The sequence below is a fragment of the Phasianus colchicus genome, chromosome 5, assembly GCF_987193195.1.
Source record: "Phasianus colchicus chromosome 5, bPhaCol1.hap1.1, whole genome shotgun sequence".
Classification (NCBI taxonomy): Eukaryota; Metazoa; Chordata; class Aves; order Galliformes; family Phasianidae; genus Phasianus; species Phasianus colchicus.
This window is the reverse complement of record NC_143440.1, coordinates 14,622,137-14,640,017: the sequence shown is the minus strand read 5'-3', so window position 1 is coordinate 14,640,017 and position 17,881 is coordinate 14,622,137. Positions and strand designations below refer to the sequence as shown.

General features: G+C 39.5%; 1 protein-coding gene and 1 long non-coding RNA gene across 2 annotated transcripts in view; one reads left to right on the top strand and one right to left on the bottom strand.

Annotated features, from left to right (window-relative positions):
* TRPM5 (transient receptor potential cation channel subfamily M member 5) overlaps window positions 1-17,881 on the bottom strand; it is a 35,881-nt gene that overhangs the window by 4,834 nt on the left and 13,166 nt on the right. The window contains exons 9-20 of the mRNA XM_090140578.1: window positions 17,429-17,770; window positions 15,556-15,687; window positions 14,296-14,419; window positions 12,194-12,339; window positions 11,336-11,448; window positions 10,455-10,550; window positions 8,190-8,448; window positions 7,004-7,122; window positions 6,334-6,466; window positions 3,799-3,973; window positions 1,481-1,646; window positions 641-819 (exon numbers count right to left, since the gene is read on the bottom strand). Coding sequence (XP_089996704.1) covers window positions 641-819; window positions 1,481-1,646; window positions 3,799-3,973; window positions 6,334-6,466; window positions 7,004-7,122; window positions 8,190-8,448; window positions 10,455-10,550; window positions 11,336-11,448; window positions 12,194-12,339; window positions 14,296-14,419; window positions 15,556-15,687; window positions 17,429-17,770 — 1,984 coding nt within the window. The remainder of the gene's footprint in view (window positions 1-640; window positions 820-1,480; window positions 1,647-3,798; window positions 3,974-6,333; window positions 6,467-7,003; window positions 7,123-8,189; window positions 8,449-10,454; window positions 10,551-11,335; window positions 11,449-12,193; window positions 12,340-14,295; window positions 14,420-15,555; window positions 15,688-17,428; window positions 17,771-17,881) is intronic.
* Window positions 464-17,549, top strand: LOC149917756 (uncharacterized). Its single transcript, XR_016466735.1, has 3 exons — window positions 464-488; window positions 15,818-15,976; window positions 17,466-17,549. It is a non-coding gene; the product is annotated as an uncharacterized LOC149917756 (long non-coding RNA).

The following is a 17,881-nucleotide window of genomic DNA, read 5'->3' as shown; positions in this document are numbered from 1 at the left end:
GAATGATTCATACAGGCTATCAATTGTTATCTCTTCAGAAATCAAGTGTGTTTAGGCAGTTTGATATCAACACCTTTGTCATAATAACGATGTTACATAGAGAAATGCACTATGGGAAATTGTTTGTAGTATAGACTACATCATCATTTTTCATGTCTGCTCTCCTACCATTTTTTGTTAAATATAATAAATTATGAGTCTTGGCTTGTGGGGATCTTACTTAGGCAGCATATCCTTGCAGAGTATCGGGGTCTCCTGTTGATAAAATGTGTTAACAGCTGTAGCAGAAATGCTAAGTCACAGCTTGAAGCAGTGATTGAGCACCTGGTGGGAAGGCAGGGCCAACCCAGGGGAGCTCAGGTGTATGCAATGTACCTGAGTGATTGGAAGGGGTGGAGCCAGGATCTGCCCAGACCTCATTTGAAGGTTGGCAGTGGAGGTGGTAGCCTCTCTTGCTGGAGATCCTGACTACCTGAGGGCATCTAAAGGTAAGCAGGTTCTTCCTTTATTTTTGTTCTTACAGCTGTTGCATTTGAGCAAGTCTTCAATTGTTGTAGCTTAGGTCAATTGTTGTAGCTTAGGTCTTTGCTACTCCCCATTGCTGTGCTTTCCATCACGTTACAGTATTAAGCTAGCTTACCCAGATGCTGTTTCTTGTGTTCCATTTTGTTGAAGATTATTTGAAGAACCAAAGTTATGTGATTAATAATGATGAACGGTGGTGCTAAGGCAGGCCGTCCGTGATATTCAACAATCAGGTTGTAGCGTTGTAGTTTCCAGAAGATGTCTGCATTGCCCTGAACAACTTGAAAAGTGTAGCTGTCATGGGGAAAAAAGAAAATAAAAAATGGCAGGACTGGTTTTATCTCAACGAGCTGAAGCTTGTTATTACAAATACAGCCCGTGTTTACTTTAATAAAAGGAACAGCAAGTTCAGTAAGTAGCGTTTACTTAAGCTATAGCTTGTGCGGGTTTTTAAGTATTAAGAAATTGCAGTTACAGCTTCAAATGATAAAGAAATAATCAAAAAATACTATCTTTTTTTTAAAAAAAAAAAGCAGTTCAACTTCAGCAAGATTGGCAAACATGCGATGTTACTCTTTCAACCAAACGAATAATCGTTAACCATTTTGACTTGATGTGTTTCCCCAGCATGCAGAGTATCCAGCATTAGCCAAGTTTACAGATGCTCTGCACCTGCAGACTCTTGCTGCAGCATAGCTAGGGATCCAGGTGCATTTAATTGAATCTTTTGCTGTAAAAGGTCCTTTTTGTTCTTGCTTTTAATGTTGCTAGAGTGAGGATGATGAGAACTTAAGAACGATATGATCCTGAAAGTCTACCTATCAACCCCCAAATAACTAGTTAGGAGAACTACTAGTATGTTTCAGTATAGCTAACCAACAGCAATGTAGTAAATATGGGCATTTGGTTAAACTCTTACCTTCTCTGTCTTAATACTTAGTGAAACTGCTCTTACCTGAACATAGCAATCAGGAGATTCATAAGGAGAACGTTTGTGACTAGTAGGAAGATGACCAACAGAAGTATGACAAGCCAGTTGGCATAGTCGTTGGGGCATGATGGTGAGTTCTGTAGAATCTGCAGTGGATTAAATGTACAGTTCCTGGGATATACTCGTGAGGCTACAAAGGAGGAGAGAGATAGAAGGTAGTTTTGACAAATTCTTTTGCCATATGTATTTCTTAGCCTGGAGACAAAAGCTTTGCATTTTGGTGAGCAAAATCTCTTGCCTTCAACTGAGAATGGCAGGAATTACAAATTTTCTAAAGTTTGAGGTGCTGTGTTTTAGAGATTTTTCAAAGAAAAAAGGAAACTGAGTACCCTTAAGCATGCCTTCTTTTAAGAACTCACAACAAGAATGATTACATACATTTAATACCTTTTTCTGTTGAAGTACAAATCAAGGATGATATTGAGATCTCATCTGCATGTGAACAGTAGCATAATTTTCTTCTGAATATGTGCAATTATTAGAGCTGAAGACAAACACTGTGGTAGTATGTATCTTTTGTACTGCCTCAGTTTTTTACTAGCAAGCGGAGCTGTAAACGCAAGGCACACAGGACAGCTTTCTGGCTATTTGAACTACTGAGATAATTCTTGCAGTCAAACAATCCTTTATGTGAACTAATATCCGATGTTGCAAGTTTTGTAAAAAGGCAAATGATGCACATCATTGCATCAGTTCAAATAGCTTTGAATTTCTAGCAGGTGTGTACCCCCGTGTCCTTGCATCTCCTCAATCCTCATGCTAGTATGCATGCTAGAGGAGAGAACTTGGTAGAAGCAGGAAATGGGTTTCCTCACTCAAATTTAGACTACTGCTTTGTACATCAGAGCTTGCAGTCAAGATTAGGAAGAACAGTGCTATTGCATCAGGCTATAGGTATAGCTACCCTTTCACCCTGCCTCCAGTTATGGCAGCAGCAAGTTCTTATCCAGACAGTGTTACTCCATGTTTTTCCTCTGTTAGTCTGTCTCCTTCATTGGAGCATGTGGCTGAGCAACATGCCCAGGCAGATTATTTGTATTTAATAATGATATTGAATGATTCCTAGATGAATTTGTCCAATTGATTCCTGAGTCTGTGTACATTTTTAGCATTCAAAGCATCACAAAGCAATTAAGCAGCTCACCTTTAGTTATGTATGTGAAAAACATCTCCTCTGTCTTTTTGGAAATCCTTTGCTACTTAGTGAGGAAAAGGTAACTATTTTCTGTTGTTTATATTAATGTTATTCATCCTAATCTTCCTACGCTGGGATGCAGATCATAAGTAGTTTAACTGGTTGTTTACTTTTTGTTGTTGTTTGATTGTTTTTCTGGAAGTTATATCATGTAATTATTTAAATCCACAAATTTAAAGCACTTATATTTACATTTTTGTTCTCCATTCCCCCTCCCCCCCCCCACTAATAATGCCTTTCCCCATAACAATAGATAAACTCACAATCCTACCCCTTAGTACAGTTATCTCACAGGCTGCTGTAGCTGTCACCAAGTACATTAACTGAAGTTATCCATGCTGAATTTCTTCTGGTGTTTCTTCACTCATGAGGTCCTTTTGCAACTTTTAGGTGTTACCTTCAGTTTTTACTACCCAGTAATTTTTTTTCATCAGCAAATGTTACCTTTTTTTTTCTTTGGAGTTCCAGTGTAGAGATGCAGACTCTATGCTGCATTTTACTGTGTTTTACCTGTTCCCATGCTTATATCCAAATATTTACCTGTCGTGTGATTGTTTTTATGCTGTTTTGTTTGAAATATTGCACAAATGCAATTACTAGCTTTATTTGATTTGGGCAGATTTAATTACAGAGTAAACAAATGCTCTACCAGAATATCTGTTCGAAAACACAAGTGTTTCCTTATGGGCGGAGCTGTACTGCTGTAAAACTGTCATGTTAAACTACTGCCAAAAGTATGGAGATGTTATTTTGCTTTACGTGAAGGCTATGTGGGTCTAGATTAGGCTGAATGGAAATGGATTGAGGCAGAAGGTGGTATGCCAACCTCTAAAACTGCAAGTCCTTGCGTGAATACTTTAGACAGCTTCTCTAAATAGGGCAAACCGTCGTGTTTAATGTAATCCCACACTGTACATTATCTCATTTTGCACATTCACTACTTATATCATAGCCATGTGAAAGCTTTGGTTTTCAGGACTTTTTTTAAAAATTATTATTTATTGAAAGAACAACAACAAAAAAAAACCAAATACTGGGAAGAAGGCATTCAAAGATGGCAAGGTTAAGGGAGAAAGAAATTCCTTACTGTCTATTTCATCCAGTGGGATCTGGCCAAATATCTGGAGGTAGGGACGATAAAGCACCCTTCTGAATATCCACTCCACTCGGCTGTCATCAGGGTGAAGCAGAGCTTGAGTTGTCACACCATAGGCAATGAGCCACACACTCAAGAAAAATAGGAAGAAGAAAACATCTTTCATCTAGAAGAGGGAGGGGGAGAAAGAAAAGGAGGGCGGGTGATTGTTGCAGCATATTCAAAGAAAGAACAGTAGTTGTTCAGTATGATAACTGTTCAAATAATTATTTTTCTTTGAGAGCTTGTTTAGGCTAAAGGAAGTTGACTTTGATACAGTTTCTCACACAATTCCCCTCCTGACCTTGCTGTTATAATGTGGTTCTTGGCCGATAAGCAGTATTTTTCTTTGTTAGTTCATTTAGATAAAGGCATGTTATAATTTAAAACTTTGCTTTTCAGTCATGTAACATTTATTTTTTTAAAAACATTTTCTCCTTTAAATGATTGCCTTTTAAATGCAGGTTTTCTATGAGATCTCACAGTACTGTTGAAATACAAAAGTCTGCTGCAGCGAATCCTAGCTGACAGTGCTCATTGATGAACTCTGCACCATTGATACAGCAAACGTTGAAGATTAGAAGGATCAGGTAGCTAAGTAATGCATTTGAGGGATTCTTTCCAGGGCTTCCTGCTTTTAAACATTGTGCTTCTCTACAAAAGCAGAGTAATTGAATCCTAAAACACTTACTTAAAAAAAAAAAAAAAAATTGAATATGTATTTCAAGTGCAATAATTTTTCCCTAGTGGAAGAAGAACACTTCATCCTCTTTCCATCTAATCTGACAGTTCATTACAGGCTGTAGATTCATTTCAATTAGATTACAGGATTGCACACTTTCCCAAATGCATAGGCATTTCAGACCTTCAGAAGGTAACTATAAGTCCCATTAAGAAACACAATACCTGTGGCAAGCAAGATGTAGTTGATGTCTCTCTAACTTTTATCAAACTGTTTTTTTTTTTCTGGATGATTCCAGATTTGTCAGTGCTACAGGCCTTTAACAACATGGTAACTAAGTGAAAGCAGTGGTTTGTCTGGGAAAACTATTTTCCAGTCTGTGGTCTCTCTAAGCTGGCACTGTTCTGGCATCAAACTACCATTGTAACAGTTGCTAGACTTGTTTCAGCAATTCAGCTGGGAGGTAAAAAGGAGAAAGACAAAACACAATCTTGTTTTTTTTCCCTATTTAAGAGAAATGATCTTGCTTGAGCCAACCTGATGAATGTTTCAGGGAGATACAGTTTACTGAACTGAATTTCATTGTTCTTTTGTTTGATACATGGCTCAGTATTGAATTACCAAAGGTAAGGCATTGCGGTGGCTTGGATATTGGGAAGATGAAAGCTCCCACGTTATGGTTCTGTCTAGGCTGCCACTTATTTTCTTCTGTGTATATTCTTAATCTGTGTTACTTCATTTGAATTCAGATGCTAACGTAGTAGATGCATCACCATGTTTGTTCAGGGCCATGGTTTAGCTTGGTGTGCAGCCAGGAAGGACTAGGAGCTGTAGATCTGCCTTGTTCTGTTACTTTAAACTCTGTTAATGTGGTGAACTAGAAAATGTACGAGAACAAATATTTATTTGCCATTTACCCTTTTGCTACTCAAAGCAAATGTCACGTTGGAGTTCCCGTTATTGCATTTGTAGACAGATCCAAATAGCTTGGCAGTTGTGTTTATTCAATGTATGGGCTTGTTTAGACTGTAGGGCTTTTACTGAGCTCTGCTCTGAGTCACAAGTCAAATGTTTGTAGAATCTGTAGTAGCATTTACAATTAGATAAACTATTAATCAGTTATCATGAGCTAATTGGCCTGGAGGATTGACATGCTGAAATAAAAAGCTGTTTCAGTGTACCACCCCATACTTATGCACAGTAACTATAGTCCTACTGTCTCATTTCCTGCAGGAGAGCTGAAATAAATAGAAATATTTCATCAGCATCTTCCAGCACATGCTCACAAGGTGCTATGTTTTCATTGTAGATTAGAAAGTCCAAGTAAGAGCAGTGCTCATGGGAAACTTGCAACTATCCATTTTTACAGATTTTTCTTCACACTTCTTGCGAATAACGTAATCCATTTCCCCAAGCAAAGAACTACCAGTCAGTAGCTGCCCTTCTTCAGTGGCCTGTCTGAAATCCTTGCGCTGAAAGTACACAGCTTATGAAACAGGAGGAAGAGTCTGTGTCTCTCAGATCACGAGTGTAGGGTCTCAGTACTCCTGACTTGAGAGACCAAAGGGTAAATGATTAGATAAGAATGAAGAGTTGTGTACTGGGACCAATTTAATACACTGCAGAGCTCTTCAGAAGGATCTGTTTTAAATGTACTGCCTCTAATTTTCATGGTGAGCAAGGCGGTTGTATGCAAAATGACAGATCTTAAAGACACGTTATAAACTACTTCCTTTGTGAGGAGAAGATTTTTTTGGCCACAGACTTTTTAGCAAGCATGAGTATTTGAGAGAGACTGCACTTACCATCCTCTCCACAATTATGATCTTTGGTCCAAGTTGTCTGTGAATTGCAAAAATGTGTATAAGTCTAAGTGTAAACACCATAAAATCAATGGCGAGGATTGTGCGGCCAGCTTGAAAAGTTGAGTTGAGCATCCTGAAGAATAAATGAAAGAATATCAGATCTCAACAAGTACTACTGAGAAATTTGTTCTCAAATATTGCACTCAATTTCCAGGCATTGTCGAGTTAGGAAAAGGCAAGTGCTTCAGGCTTGTGGTTGCTTATGTCCAGGTCATTACAGCTGTCAGAAGAATGTAACAATATCTGTACTTTGGTGAGAAATGACCACAACATAGAGGGACACTGATTTGCTTGGCTTGGCTTCAAGGCAGTACTAAGGGATAAACAAGGAAAAGGATTAGTTTGACTAAAAGGACTTGCAAAATAAAAGGAAAAGCAGAGCTGCTTTGCACAAGTGTTTGGATATTCCAGTAAGCTTTTTGTGGTCTGTGGAACAACATCTGTAGTTCAATAGAAATGTAGAGGTTTTTGTTGCAGAAATGTAGCTCAAAACTCATAAAAGTAAATGTCACAGCCTGCCTTCTTGTGCACATGTATGCCGGGTGACAGGACTGTCAAAGCATGTGCTCACAGCCCTAATGCTGACCATGCAAAACAGGTGTATATATACCTGCAGGTTACCCCAATTATGAAGAGGAAGATGGTCACCATGTCACATTTATTCCAGTTATCCTCTACATATAATTTAAACTTTTTCATTAAATTTGTGTCTTCATCCATAAAGAAACTCTGAAAAAGAGAAACGGTGGTTGGCAGTGATCTGTTTGAAGTTTCACTATTTCAGTGGAAATTTTGACTTAATATCTGTTTCACATTTCTCTTTCACTGCAAAAAAAAAAATCAAAAAATTCCTAGTGTAGCATGTAAACAAGCTCAGTTTACTGTCTTAAATCACACACACATACATATGCACACACACACTTTTTAATCTTGTGATGTAGGCCTAAGAATTTTTTAGGCCTGATCCAAGTCTTTGCCAGCATTCAGGCTGTTAAAAAAAAAAATCTAGAAAATAAATGTTGACAGGATACTGCTATCTAAACAGCATGTACAGATTGGTGTTTGTACATTATAATTGCCTGTGAGTGCACATTTGATTATCTACAGAAGGAGCTGTCTCAGCTGGCTTATAGCCTGGCATTCTCCATGTTTTACAAGTTTATAATGAAATATTCTTTGTTTCAAATATTCTTGTTGTACTCTTCTGTTTATGGCCCTTCTGGATAATTTCATATAATTTACAATCGAGATCCCCTTTGCTGTTCGTGTTGCTTAAATTACAGACGCCTATTCTTCTGGAATATGTGTTCATAACTGGTTTTCAGTGCAAAGAGGATAACGAGGATAGTTTCATGCACCCACAATTGTCAATGCACCAGCACCGTGGCTCATGTGCTGTTTTGGTTGTTGGACTGAGGGATGCTCTGTTGCACTTCCAGGACCAGACCATGGTTTCCAGTGTATGTTAATTGTAGACCTATTTCTGGGGGGGGTGAAACCAGACAGATGCTTTGCAAAATTAAGGACACCTGAGTCTTAGCAGCCCACTTGTTTATTGGCTGCAGCTGAAGTGCTCTGGAAAAACAGGAGTAGCTACAGGTTTACATGGAGGAGGAAGAGGTTGGTTTGGGGGAGAGATTGTTTTGGATGAGGTAATGTTTGTATTGCTTCTCTATGCAAAGCTGCACGTGCAAGCTTGAAGATTTCAACTGTCAAAGTTATACAGATCGTAAATTTATTCAAAGCACTATTTCAAGGTTTGTTGTATTACTGCTGAGATGTTGTATGCAACTGACCTGTCGGATTTCTTCCAAGACCAGGGTAAAAACCCAGAAGTACAGTATAATTTCTTTAGCAGATGGACCTTCAGGTGGAGGTGGCTTAAAATCCAGTAAAAGGACATAAGTGAATAGAAACAGAAAAGCAAAATACATAATAACGTTTCCCATGAATACAGTTACAGGGGCACTCCAGAATTTTTTCCACCGAGTAAAGATGAATGTTGCCCACGCTGTGTTTTCAGAAGGGTTCTGTTTTTCTAATTTACCACTTCTTCTGCAAAACAGAAAGAACATAGGCTTGGTTGGCAACCTCCTAAAATTAGTTCATGGGAAAAGCCTCAGTATTATTCTCTGCAGAGCTTTTTTTTTTTAAGATTGTAATGGATGCTGACAGGGGTGAGGCTGTGGGATTCCCAGCAATCATGCTGTTGTAGCAGAAATGCTTCAAGTCAAAAAGATTCTGAAAAATAAAGTCGCATCAGGTTTAAATGTGTAACCTTGTTGTTTTAGTTTTGCTGCATTAATGTGATTTGCAGCTTCAGTCTGCTCCTACACATAGTACAAACTGGGTGAATAAACAAGAAAAGGGGGTATTTGGCCAGCTGTAAGAAAGGCAAATATCTACTGTAAGTCAGTTCTTATTTTGGTCCTAAAATTTATTGCAGTCATCACATGCAGAAGTTCTTGCAGTTGCTGTGACTGCTTGAGACAATCACTCGTTTTGACCTAGACTCAAAGTGCTGAATCACACACTAAGCATGTGTTCCTTGACTAGCCTTGCTGTAGTCTGAGAGAGCTACTGAGGGAATACTGCAGTTTATGTAACTATGGATGCTGGCATCTTGCCCTTCATGACTAAATCAGATTGGAAAAAGATCACCAGAGGGGCCTTTTAATAAATAATTGATTACAGTAGTCTTTGAGTATTGTGCAATTGCACGAGAGTTTTGGTAACTGAAGGAAAACCTGACCTGTAGATCTACATGTCTGACATTCCTGGTAATTATTATATACATTTGTTACAAGGAGAAGTTTCTTCTTGCAGCCAGTCTCCTCTGTGTGCCTGACTCTGTACTGCCTCTCAGTTTATGACACTGTAAGACACATTCCCATGGCAACGGGCTAATATCATAAATGGGTAATTGCAGCTTCACTGTTAGATGCTCAAATAGATCTGGGATGGGGAGAGAGCTCTTCTGTTAAATCTGTAAGATAATAGCAATTGGAACGCAAAATATTATGACCAAGAGCCATCAACCATGCTTTGCTCAGTTGTGAAAGGACTTTATGATATTATTTATTAATAGTCCCCAAAAGGCAAACACTTCTGCATCTATTTTACAGGTTAGAGAGGGAATGAGGACTTGATTTTTTTCTAATATGCCAGCAGTTAAATGCCAGAGCTAAAAATACAAGCTAATAACTGACTCAGTCCAGCACTAGGTACTGTGGATTGTTTCCTTGGTACCATTGTTCACGTATTTCTGAAGCTCTCTTTAAATCACTGAAAAGTAAATGTTTAATACAAGTGGCTCTTATTAGTACAAAGTTCACTTTGCAGCTAATCAAAAGTTTTCCTGCCCTCACCCAAGTCCCCAGGTTTCGGTGATGAGCGTTTGTTAGAAGTAAAGGTTGCAATTCAGAAGTTCTGTACTGTGGGTCTATGAATGATTGTGAGCAACTGCCAAAATCTTTTTGCTTTGATCTCTATTTCTCTTATGCTGCCTCTGAAATATGCCTGTTATTATGCTCCAGGTCTCTCAGAGCCTATTTTTTAAAATAGAAATGAAGAGTTTTCCTAGCATGGTGGGAAGCTAACTACATAAATTCATAGGTACTGATGTTTGCAAGTATTTCTGTTGCTGCCATTGTAGCACAGTGTGTGGTGATGCACAAGGGTTAGCTGCAAACCTTTTCCCTGCTTGGGTAAGCCTATCAGGGATTACTGCTCCTAAATCCATTGTGTGTCAGCCAGTGCCAGCTGAAGGGAATCTCAGGAATGCCTTCTGATTGCCTGGATATCGATCAGAATCCTTGTTCAGTAGAAATGACCAGCTCACAAGTTGTCTCCTGAAATACAGTGCTGTATGCTGTGTCCCTGTTTGTCTTCTATATTCATTTTATGGAGTACAACTGCAGCAAACAGGGAGCTTTCTGATGAGTTCTACCTTCCTTGGTCTTTCAGTTGTTCCTTACATCATTAGTTGGTCCTACATGTGTGAGAATTGACCTGTTCTTTGTAGTCAAAAAACATCATTTTAACAGATGTTTTAAACTTACCTGTATTCTTCCTTAGAAAGAAACAAAGTCCTTTCTGTATCCAAACTGTCCAGCTCTTTAAAGGGCTCTGTCTCATTCTTTGGTTGTTTTTCCTCACTGTAAAGAAATAAACTCATTAGTTGAAAGATACTGGTTAGCAACTCAGCTACTGAACTGGCTTTCCTACAGAGCTGTGAGCATGCACTCATCTTGGACTCTCTCCACTGAGAAGCTATCAAATACACATAATCCTTAGCTCTGTGTGTTCTGATTATTTGAAAGCTGAAGTCAGCCACAAGAGTCAATGGATAAATGATAATCAACATGTGTTTCACGAGAGCGGAGCAAGATGCTCAGTCGTCTTAAAATTGAAAGGAAAGCATTTGAGTGGAAATAGACCACTCAGTCAGTCCTGGAAGACATTCCACAATACCCCCATGTTCCAGTCCTGGCCATACTTAGTAGTGCTTAATACAGGAAATGCCAGAAGCATTAGGGAACATGATGTCAATTTTTGCATTTCTAGTGAAAGGAGGCAAAAACGTCCTCAAGAAGAGATTTAGAAAGGCTTACTTTGATTAGGAACCCTTATTTGAACCCTTCCATGAAAACAGATAACATTTCACATTAATTTACTTAAATCTGTGAATCTGGCAGCCAGTCTGCCAAGAAGAAACCATCTTTAGTGACTGATACTGATAAAATAGAAGTCTTAGGTCAACGATGGCAAAGAAGTTTTCCTTTTTCTTTGTGAGTAGCTATAGTGGAGCAGTCCTTTTGTTGACCTTCTGAGACGATATTATTATTTTTATTCCTTATGTGAGAAATTTTCAGTTTGGGTATTTTTCATGACTGACTTTACGTCCTTCACTTATCTCTTGCACTCAAATATTTGTTTGTACCTGAATGCTATTAAATTTGTGTAGATTAGGAAGGGACACCAGAATCCACATATTAACTTCAGGATCTGTGTGTTTGTAGACATGTCTCCCCACCATATTTTTGTTAGGAAGGCCTGCAATTGAAGGAAATAAGTAGCTTTAGCATCACAAAAACATATATGCAGATCAAGTGCTCCTATGTTCTGTGTTCTCCTAAGGCAGCAAAGATTAGACATTATTATATACCTAACAAGTATACAGGCACTTTGCATGTCATTCTGCAGTTGTTTCTTAGTATGCAAATAGTTATGAGAGGACAGTGGAAAGGAACTGTAATTCAAGTAGATTTAAGGAACATTTCTACTGAGGAAGTACAAGTCAGCTACTGGGAGCTAAAAGCATCATCACTCTTAATTTAGTTTTGTGTATGCAGACAGAAGTCAGGTTGTGGGAGCAAAACAGGACAGCAATTCGATTTAACTTTTATCAGTGAGCTTCTCTGAATCTGAACAAGCTCTGCTAGGGAGATACCTCATGTCCTTAAGATTCATTATGCTTCAGGCAGATTTTAAGTGCTTTCCTGATGGTTCTCTGTGATCATTAGAGGAAAAAGCACAGGATGGGATGAGGATTAAACCTTCTTTCATCTACCTGTCTCAGGGCTAACTGAATGAAAAAGGGAACTGTGTTGCTTTTTCAAGTACATAGCATGACATCCTCTTGACCTGGTGCTTAGGGAGAGGGCAGATCTGAGATGTATCTGAGAATAATGCATTCCATGGGGTCATTCAGTTGCTGTAGTATCCTTTTCTGTGTCCAGCATCATGCTTAAAGGCCCTAAGGAGTGGAGATGGTAGGGAAAGTGCCAGTAGATGTTACCTGGACACCATCATGTGCAAAGAATGACTTTGCATCTGCTTCTGTAGCCAGGTGCAGGCAGGTGGTTTTGCTCCAGTACTGACTTTTCCTCACCAACAGAGAAAATGCTCTCTCCTCGCTGTTGCTGTAGCATTCACTGAACAGCTCTGTCAAATGAAAGAAATACAGACAAATGCATCTTGCCATTTAAAAACAAAAGAAACAAATGTGAGACAAGAGGGTGATGTGTGTAAGGTACGACTTGGTCACACTGCCAAGCACGTCTTCTGCACTGAAGATTTCTGTGAGGCTGTGATAGTCACAAATAGCTAAGATGAGGTCGGTGGGAGTGAGGACTAATTCTGGTCATGAGAATAATGCTACAGAAGGCATACGCAATAGATTTGCATTGGTGGGTGAAAAAAGAAATCACTGGAATTATTGTAATCTTGAAATTCCCACTACTTTCAGGGAGGTATGATGCGAATCTCAGCACCTCCCTCTCACCTCTTTTCATCTGCTTGCTTCCTTATCAGCTCTGAGGTGCTCTGCTTTTGTTACTGTTTGATTTCCTGTGGAGAAGTTCTTTGTCAGTTCTACAGCCAGTTTTCAAGACGTGCCTTGGAAACCTATCGGTATGCATTAGATAGTTCCTCATCTGTAGCTGCCTTGTGCAGAGATTTAGACAGTACTGAGCAAAAGCAAGTACCATGGGAGATCTGTTAGCACTTTGAAGGATGAGTTGCCACACTGCTCCTGTTCCCCTGAGTACACTAAACAAAAGGAGCAGCTCAGGTTTGACTTGTAGCCAACAGATGCTTTAGAACATAGATATTTGACATAAAATAGCATTAGGCTTGGTAGTATGTTGTGGTATAGATCTGTTTCAAGAGAAGCTGGTTCTAGAGTCCAGCAACTCTGATAAATGGTACAGAAAGTGAAGGTTTTCTCATTAGACAAAATATAGATTTTGAGTCTGCTTCATTCTGATTCATTATGCATCTCAGTACCCTTCCTAGGCTAGCCTACACTTTGATACTATGCTGTGAAGGCTGGAGAAGGGTCAAGTTCATGTAAAAAACAAAACAAAACAAAAAAAAACTGATACAGTCTTCTGCAGTTGATGTGGTATTTACCATTTTAAAAGAATGTTCATTCTACTTAGCATTGCCAGTATTATCTGGGCCAGATATGGAAATTGCAGATCTGATCTAATGCTTACCAAAGCCAAGGAAACAGACTGCTGTGTATTGGATTAGGCCCTCTAATTTCATGACTAAATTGTTGGAGTCCTGTGACTATATGAAAGCCTTATCTTTTATAAATAATGTCCTTATGTGAAAGGAGGGTACAATGTCTGTTTAAATAATGCAGCAGTGTCTGCGTGAGCCTTCAGCAGCTTGATGTACTAGCTGTAAGAGGGAAAAGCTGCTGCATTTCTACATGAGGTGTATTCTAAAGCTCTTGGTACATTGCAGCATTACCTTCAGGTAGAAATTGGACTGTTGTCAGATCAGCGAACATCTGTTTCTGACCAGAGGGGGAAAGAAGGCTTTGTGTTCCAGTGCTGCAGATGCCTGAATGTTGTAGGGAGGGGCAGCTTGTCTGCTAAGCCAGTCTGAACCTCACTTAGAGTTTTGCAGCACAGTTAGCCCTCTTTTAGGTGAGGTAATCTCAAATTATTTTTAGCATCAAAGGCAACCCTTAAAATTTGTTTTATAGTGGCCCTTACAGAGCAAGCTTGATATTGCAGGAAAACCAGGCTGCTGTGAGCTTGGAATTGTTCCAGTTCTTCCATCTTGTGCATCGTAATACACCTTGTGCTAAAATACCAACATGTAGCAAGGGAGAACTTCTTTCATGCATCCCATGGGCTAGTCAGTCTTAAAGCATTATTTTTGTGTTTTTTTTTTTCCCCAGAATGAACGCTTGGAATGTTTTAAGCCTCACTTCTGTAGCATTTGAATGTTTGGGACTGGCTGTGTTGCAAGTCTGTTCCATTATTCACATCAGTTAACCTTTCACAACTTCAAGAGGGTTCGTTTTTCTTTCCCCACCTTCTTGTCTTCCCGTAGCAATCCCCTCTGCCATTTGTTATGCTGTTAAAAGCTGCTGTAACTTACCAACAGCGAGTTGCTCATACTTGGCCTCTTTCATTACATGCACTACTTCTGTCTTTGTCTCCAGACGGGACATCTCCCTGAGGATCTTACAGGCTGCCAGAGCTGAAGCTACGCCCTCCTGGCCCTGTAGAATTGAAGAAGTAGTCACACACTGAAGGGCATTTATGAAATAGAAAAACTTAACTACTGAATGCATGCAACAAATAAAATTCATACGTGTCTCCTTTTGGAAGAATCTTTCTTAAAATGCACACTTGAAAGTTCAAAATGTCTATAAAAATTGTAGGCTTGATATGTGAGTTGAAAACCATGTATTGGTGTGTCTTGTGCTTCATAAGGCTCGTGACTTCAGGATATGCTTGACCTTAGAGGGGTCTGATTTGGGGTAGCAGTCAAGGACTTGGAGAAGAATGGGTTATAAAAGTAGAGCAAAATGCTCTCACACTGCTGAGTTTCCTCACACATGGCTGTACTGAGACCTTGCATAAGGATACATAGGAGCTGAGGGGGCACAGCTGGCAGAGGCATGACAGAAGCACACAGCAGAGAATCGTGCCTTCTGATAACAGAGCTCCACAAACACAAGGCTCTCTAAGGTGCAGATGTGCCTGTATGCACACACAACTCACTGGCTGAAGGGCTGTGCTGCTGTTTGTCTCCCTTCCTGTGACCCCCCCCGTGCCAGATGCAGTTAGCTGGATGCTCAGACAGAGCCTCATAGCTGTGTCTGGTCTCTGTAGAGGGAAAGGGAGAAGAGATGGAAGCTGTAGCATTGCACGAGATGGGGCCTCAGCTGTGGAAGAGTGCAAAACAGGAGCCAATTATGCCAGTTTGAAGCTTGGCCCCTGGGACTGTGATGCTCTTGTTCCTTACACAACCAGCAAATAAGCTGGAGATGCTCAACTGTGCACCATCCTCCCTCTAAAGCAAAAGCAAACAATTGACCTATTGAAGAGGGAAAAAAATCCAAGGCTCAGTGGTGAGTCATCAGCAGCAAGGAAGACAAGGGGTCAGCTCTGCAGCTGAAGTTAATCAGCAGTGTTTCAGGCTGCACTGATTTACACCTGCTGTTGCTTGCTGCCAGGCCCTTTGGCCCCTGCTGGCATGAGACAAGCTGAGATGAAAGGCTCTATAAATGTGCACCCAGTATTATAGGAACAAACCTACCTGTCATCTAAGCTTCAAAGCTGAGCAAAGATCATCTCATGTACATGAAATATGACAATATTTCACCTGCAGGAGCTATAGCTTGATGCTTACCATAGCCCAGAAATAGTTTGCCATCTTGTGCCGGTTTTGAAGTACTGCCCATACAAACAAATCCCTCCAAGGCTTCTCGCTTTTCTGGTTCATATCCAAGGGCCCAGGTAATTGCCTTGAATTCGTTTTATCCTGAAATATGGTTTTCAGAAATTAGAACTCAGACTCATTCCATGCAAATGATGTGATGTAACTAGCCTTCGGCCCTGCCAGCCTCTTCAGTCCTTTTTTCTTCCCCTTTTTTTTTTCCTTTTCCCTGTAGGTCTGAGAGGTAATTAGTTCATCCTGCACTGAATCAAAGGATTGTTGTGTCCCTCACATAACTCAATATGTGTGAGAACGCTTTGGATGAAACCACGACTCCATTGAAATCAATGGCAACGCTCTCATTGACTTTATTAAGGCCTGGATTTTGCTGCTGGTGTGTAATATCATACAACACAGACCTATGATTAACTAATCTGAGCTGGCCTACGTTTATATCAGATTCTGCTCAACTGCCACAGAGGCTGTGGTTTCAGAGAAAAGGGAACAAAAAGCATTTTATTTAAACAGGCACAAGTCTCGCCAAGGCTCCGTACAAGGCAAGAATAGAGCGTGTCAATGCCTTCTTTCTAGTCTTTCCTTTGAGTCCTTTAAAAAAACCTCTCCCTCATGCAGGGAGTATTTTAAGTAGAACACCACTTATTCCTTTAATGTTTGATAATAAGCTCTCTGGAGGTGACTTATACGGCAACATAAGTCAAGTGCTCAATTTTATGTAAATTCTAATCTTTATATCTTTTGTGTTAATTAGAAGCAGGCTGTGTGACTGTTTTTGTTCCTGCTAAAAAAAAAAAAAGCTTCTGTAAGGATGTATGTTTTTATTCATTTATTTTTGAAATCCTTGAAAATATGGGATTCTACTCAAATTTACATTAATGGTTTGGGTTCGTTCTTACCACCCCTTCTTCCTCCTTTTTTTTTCTAGTCTGTAGTGAGCTAATTAATCTACTAAATTGCATTGAGAAATAGGACTTATAATTTAACAGCAACAGCACTGACATCCCACTACAGTGATGTTACCAGCATTACTCAGATTGGGCTATGGACCTTCCATGGTATATAATACTGTCCTTTCTGTTTTATATCAACAACAACAACTGTTAATTTTTGCTGTGTTAAGTCACTCAATTTTAAGATTATAACAACCTAAAAGGCCACCGTCACACACAGCACATCATTTGAATATCCAGTCTGCTCCTATACAGTATAAATCTGAATAGTTAGGTTACCATTTTCAGAGTTTAGCTTACAAAAACAGTGCAGGCTCAGACCTGGGGCTGAAAATGGCCAACCCCTTCTTGTCTTCTTCCTAGAAACTCTTTTGAGTGTTTATGCTTGAAATTCTATATGAGAACTGCAGAATACTATTTAGATGTCTAATTACTTCTTAGCAAACCTAAATTTCTTGAATAAAAGAATGAGGAATACATTCTTATATATGTGATGCTAAAAAGATCAATCTGCCCCCCATGTGCAAAGTGCTGGAATGAGGAATGGTCTATGGAAAGTGAAGTATGTGAGTGTGGCACAACCCTTCTTTGCAGAAGACTTGAATTGAACCTTAAATAAAACACTGCATAGCAGAATGGGAGAAAGAGGAATTGTAGCCTGTATTTCATAAATTCCATTCTTCTTAATTTTTGAAATTAAAAAGATCATTTTTAGCTGTAATAATAATGAGCTAGAACAAGAAATGAGCAACAAAGGTGACTGTTTCCATATCTACCGTTTTGTTCCCTGTCCCACCCTTAAAAATAAGACCTGGTGAAAATTTTTCAAATTGTAAATTGTAAAAGAACAGATAAAATGATGGAAAGTTGCAACTCACTGATCTATTCTTGCCTCCATGTCTGACATCTTGATAGAAACCTTTACAAGCGTCGTGGAGAAAATCCTTGAGAACTCTAGAAACTTCACTGAGAGTGAAGAGTGGGGAGATCTCCTTCTGCTGTTGACCAGTGAGGCCTGCCAATGTCAACTTGCTTTCCTCATGTTTCTTCAACAGAAGTTCATAGAGGAGGCACTTCTGCGAAATGGAGCAGTAGAGTCTCTGCAGACGACTGTATGTCAGGAATTCGGATATGTTGGCCCCATTGTCAATAAATAACTTTACAAATTCTGGTTTGTCGTTGATCAGGGCATCCATCATCACTTCTTCCAGGTCGCAGGACTAGATGGATTGAAGGAAGGAAAAGAGAGGAAAAAACAATGAAGTGGTTTTGGAGGTGATAGTTGATGGATGAGGAGGGGCATAGAACTTTTTATTAGGATGTGCAAATTT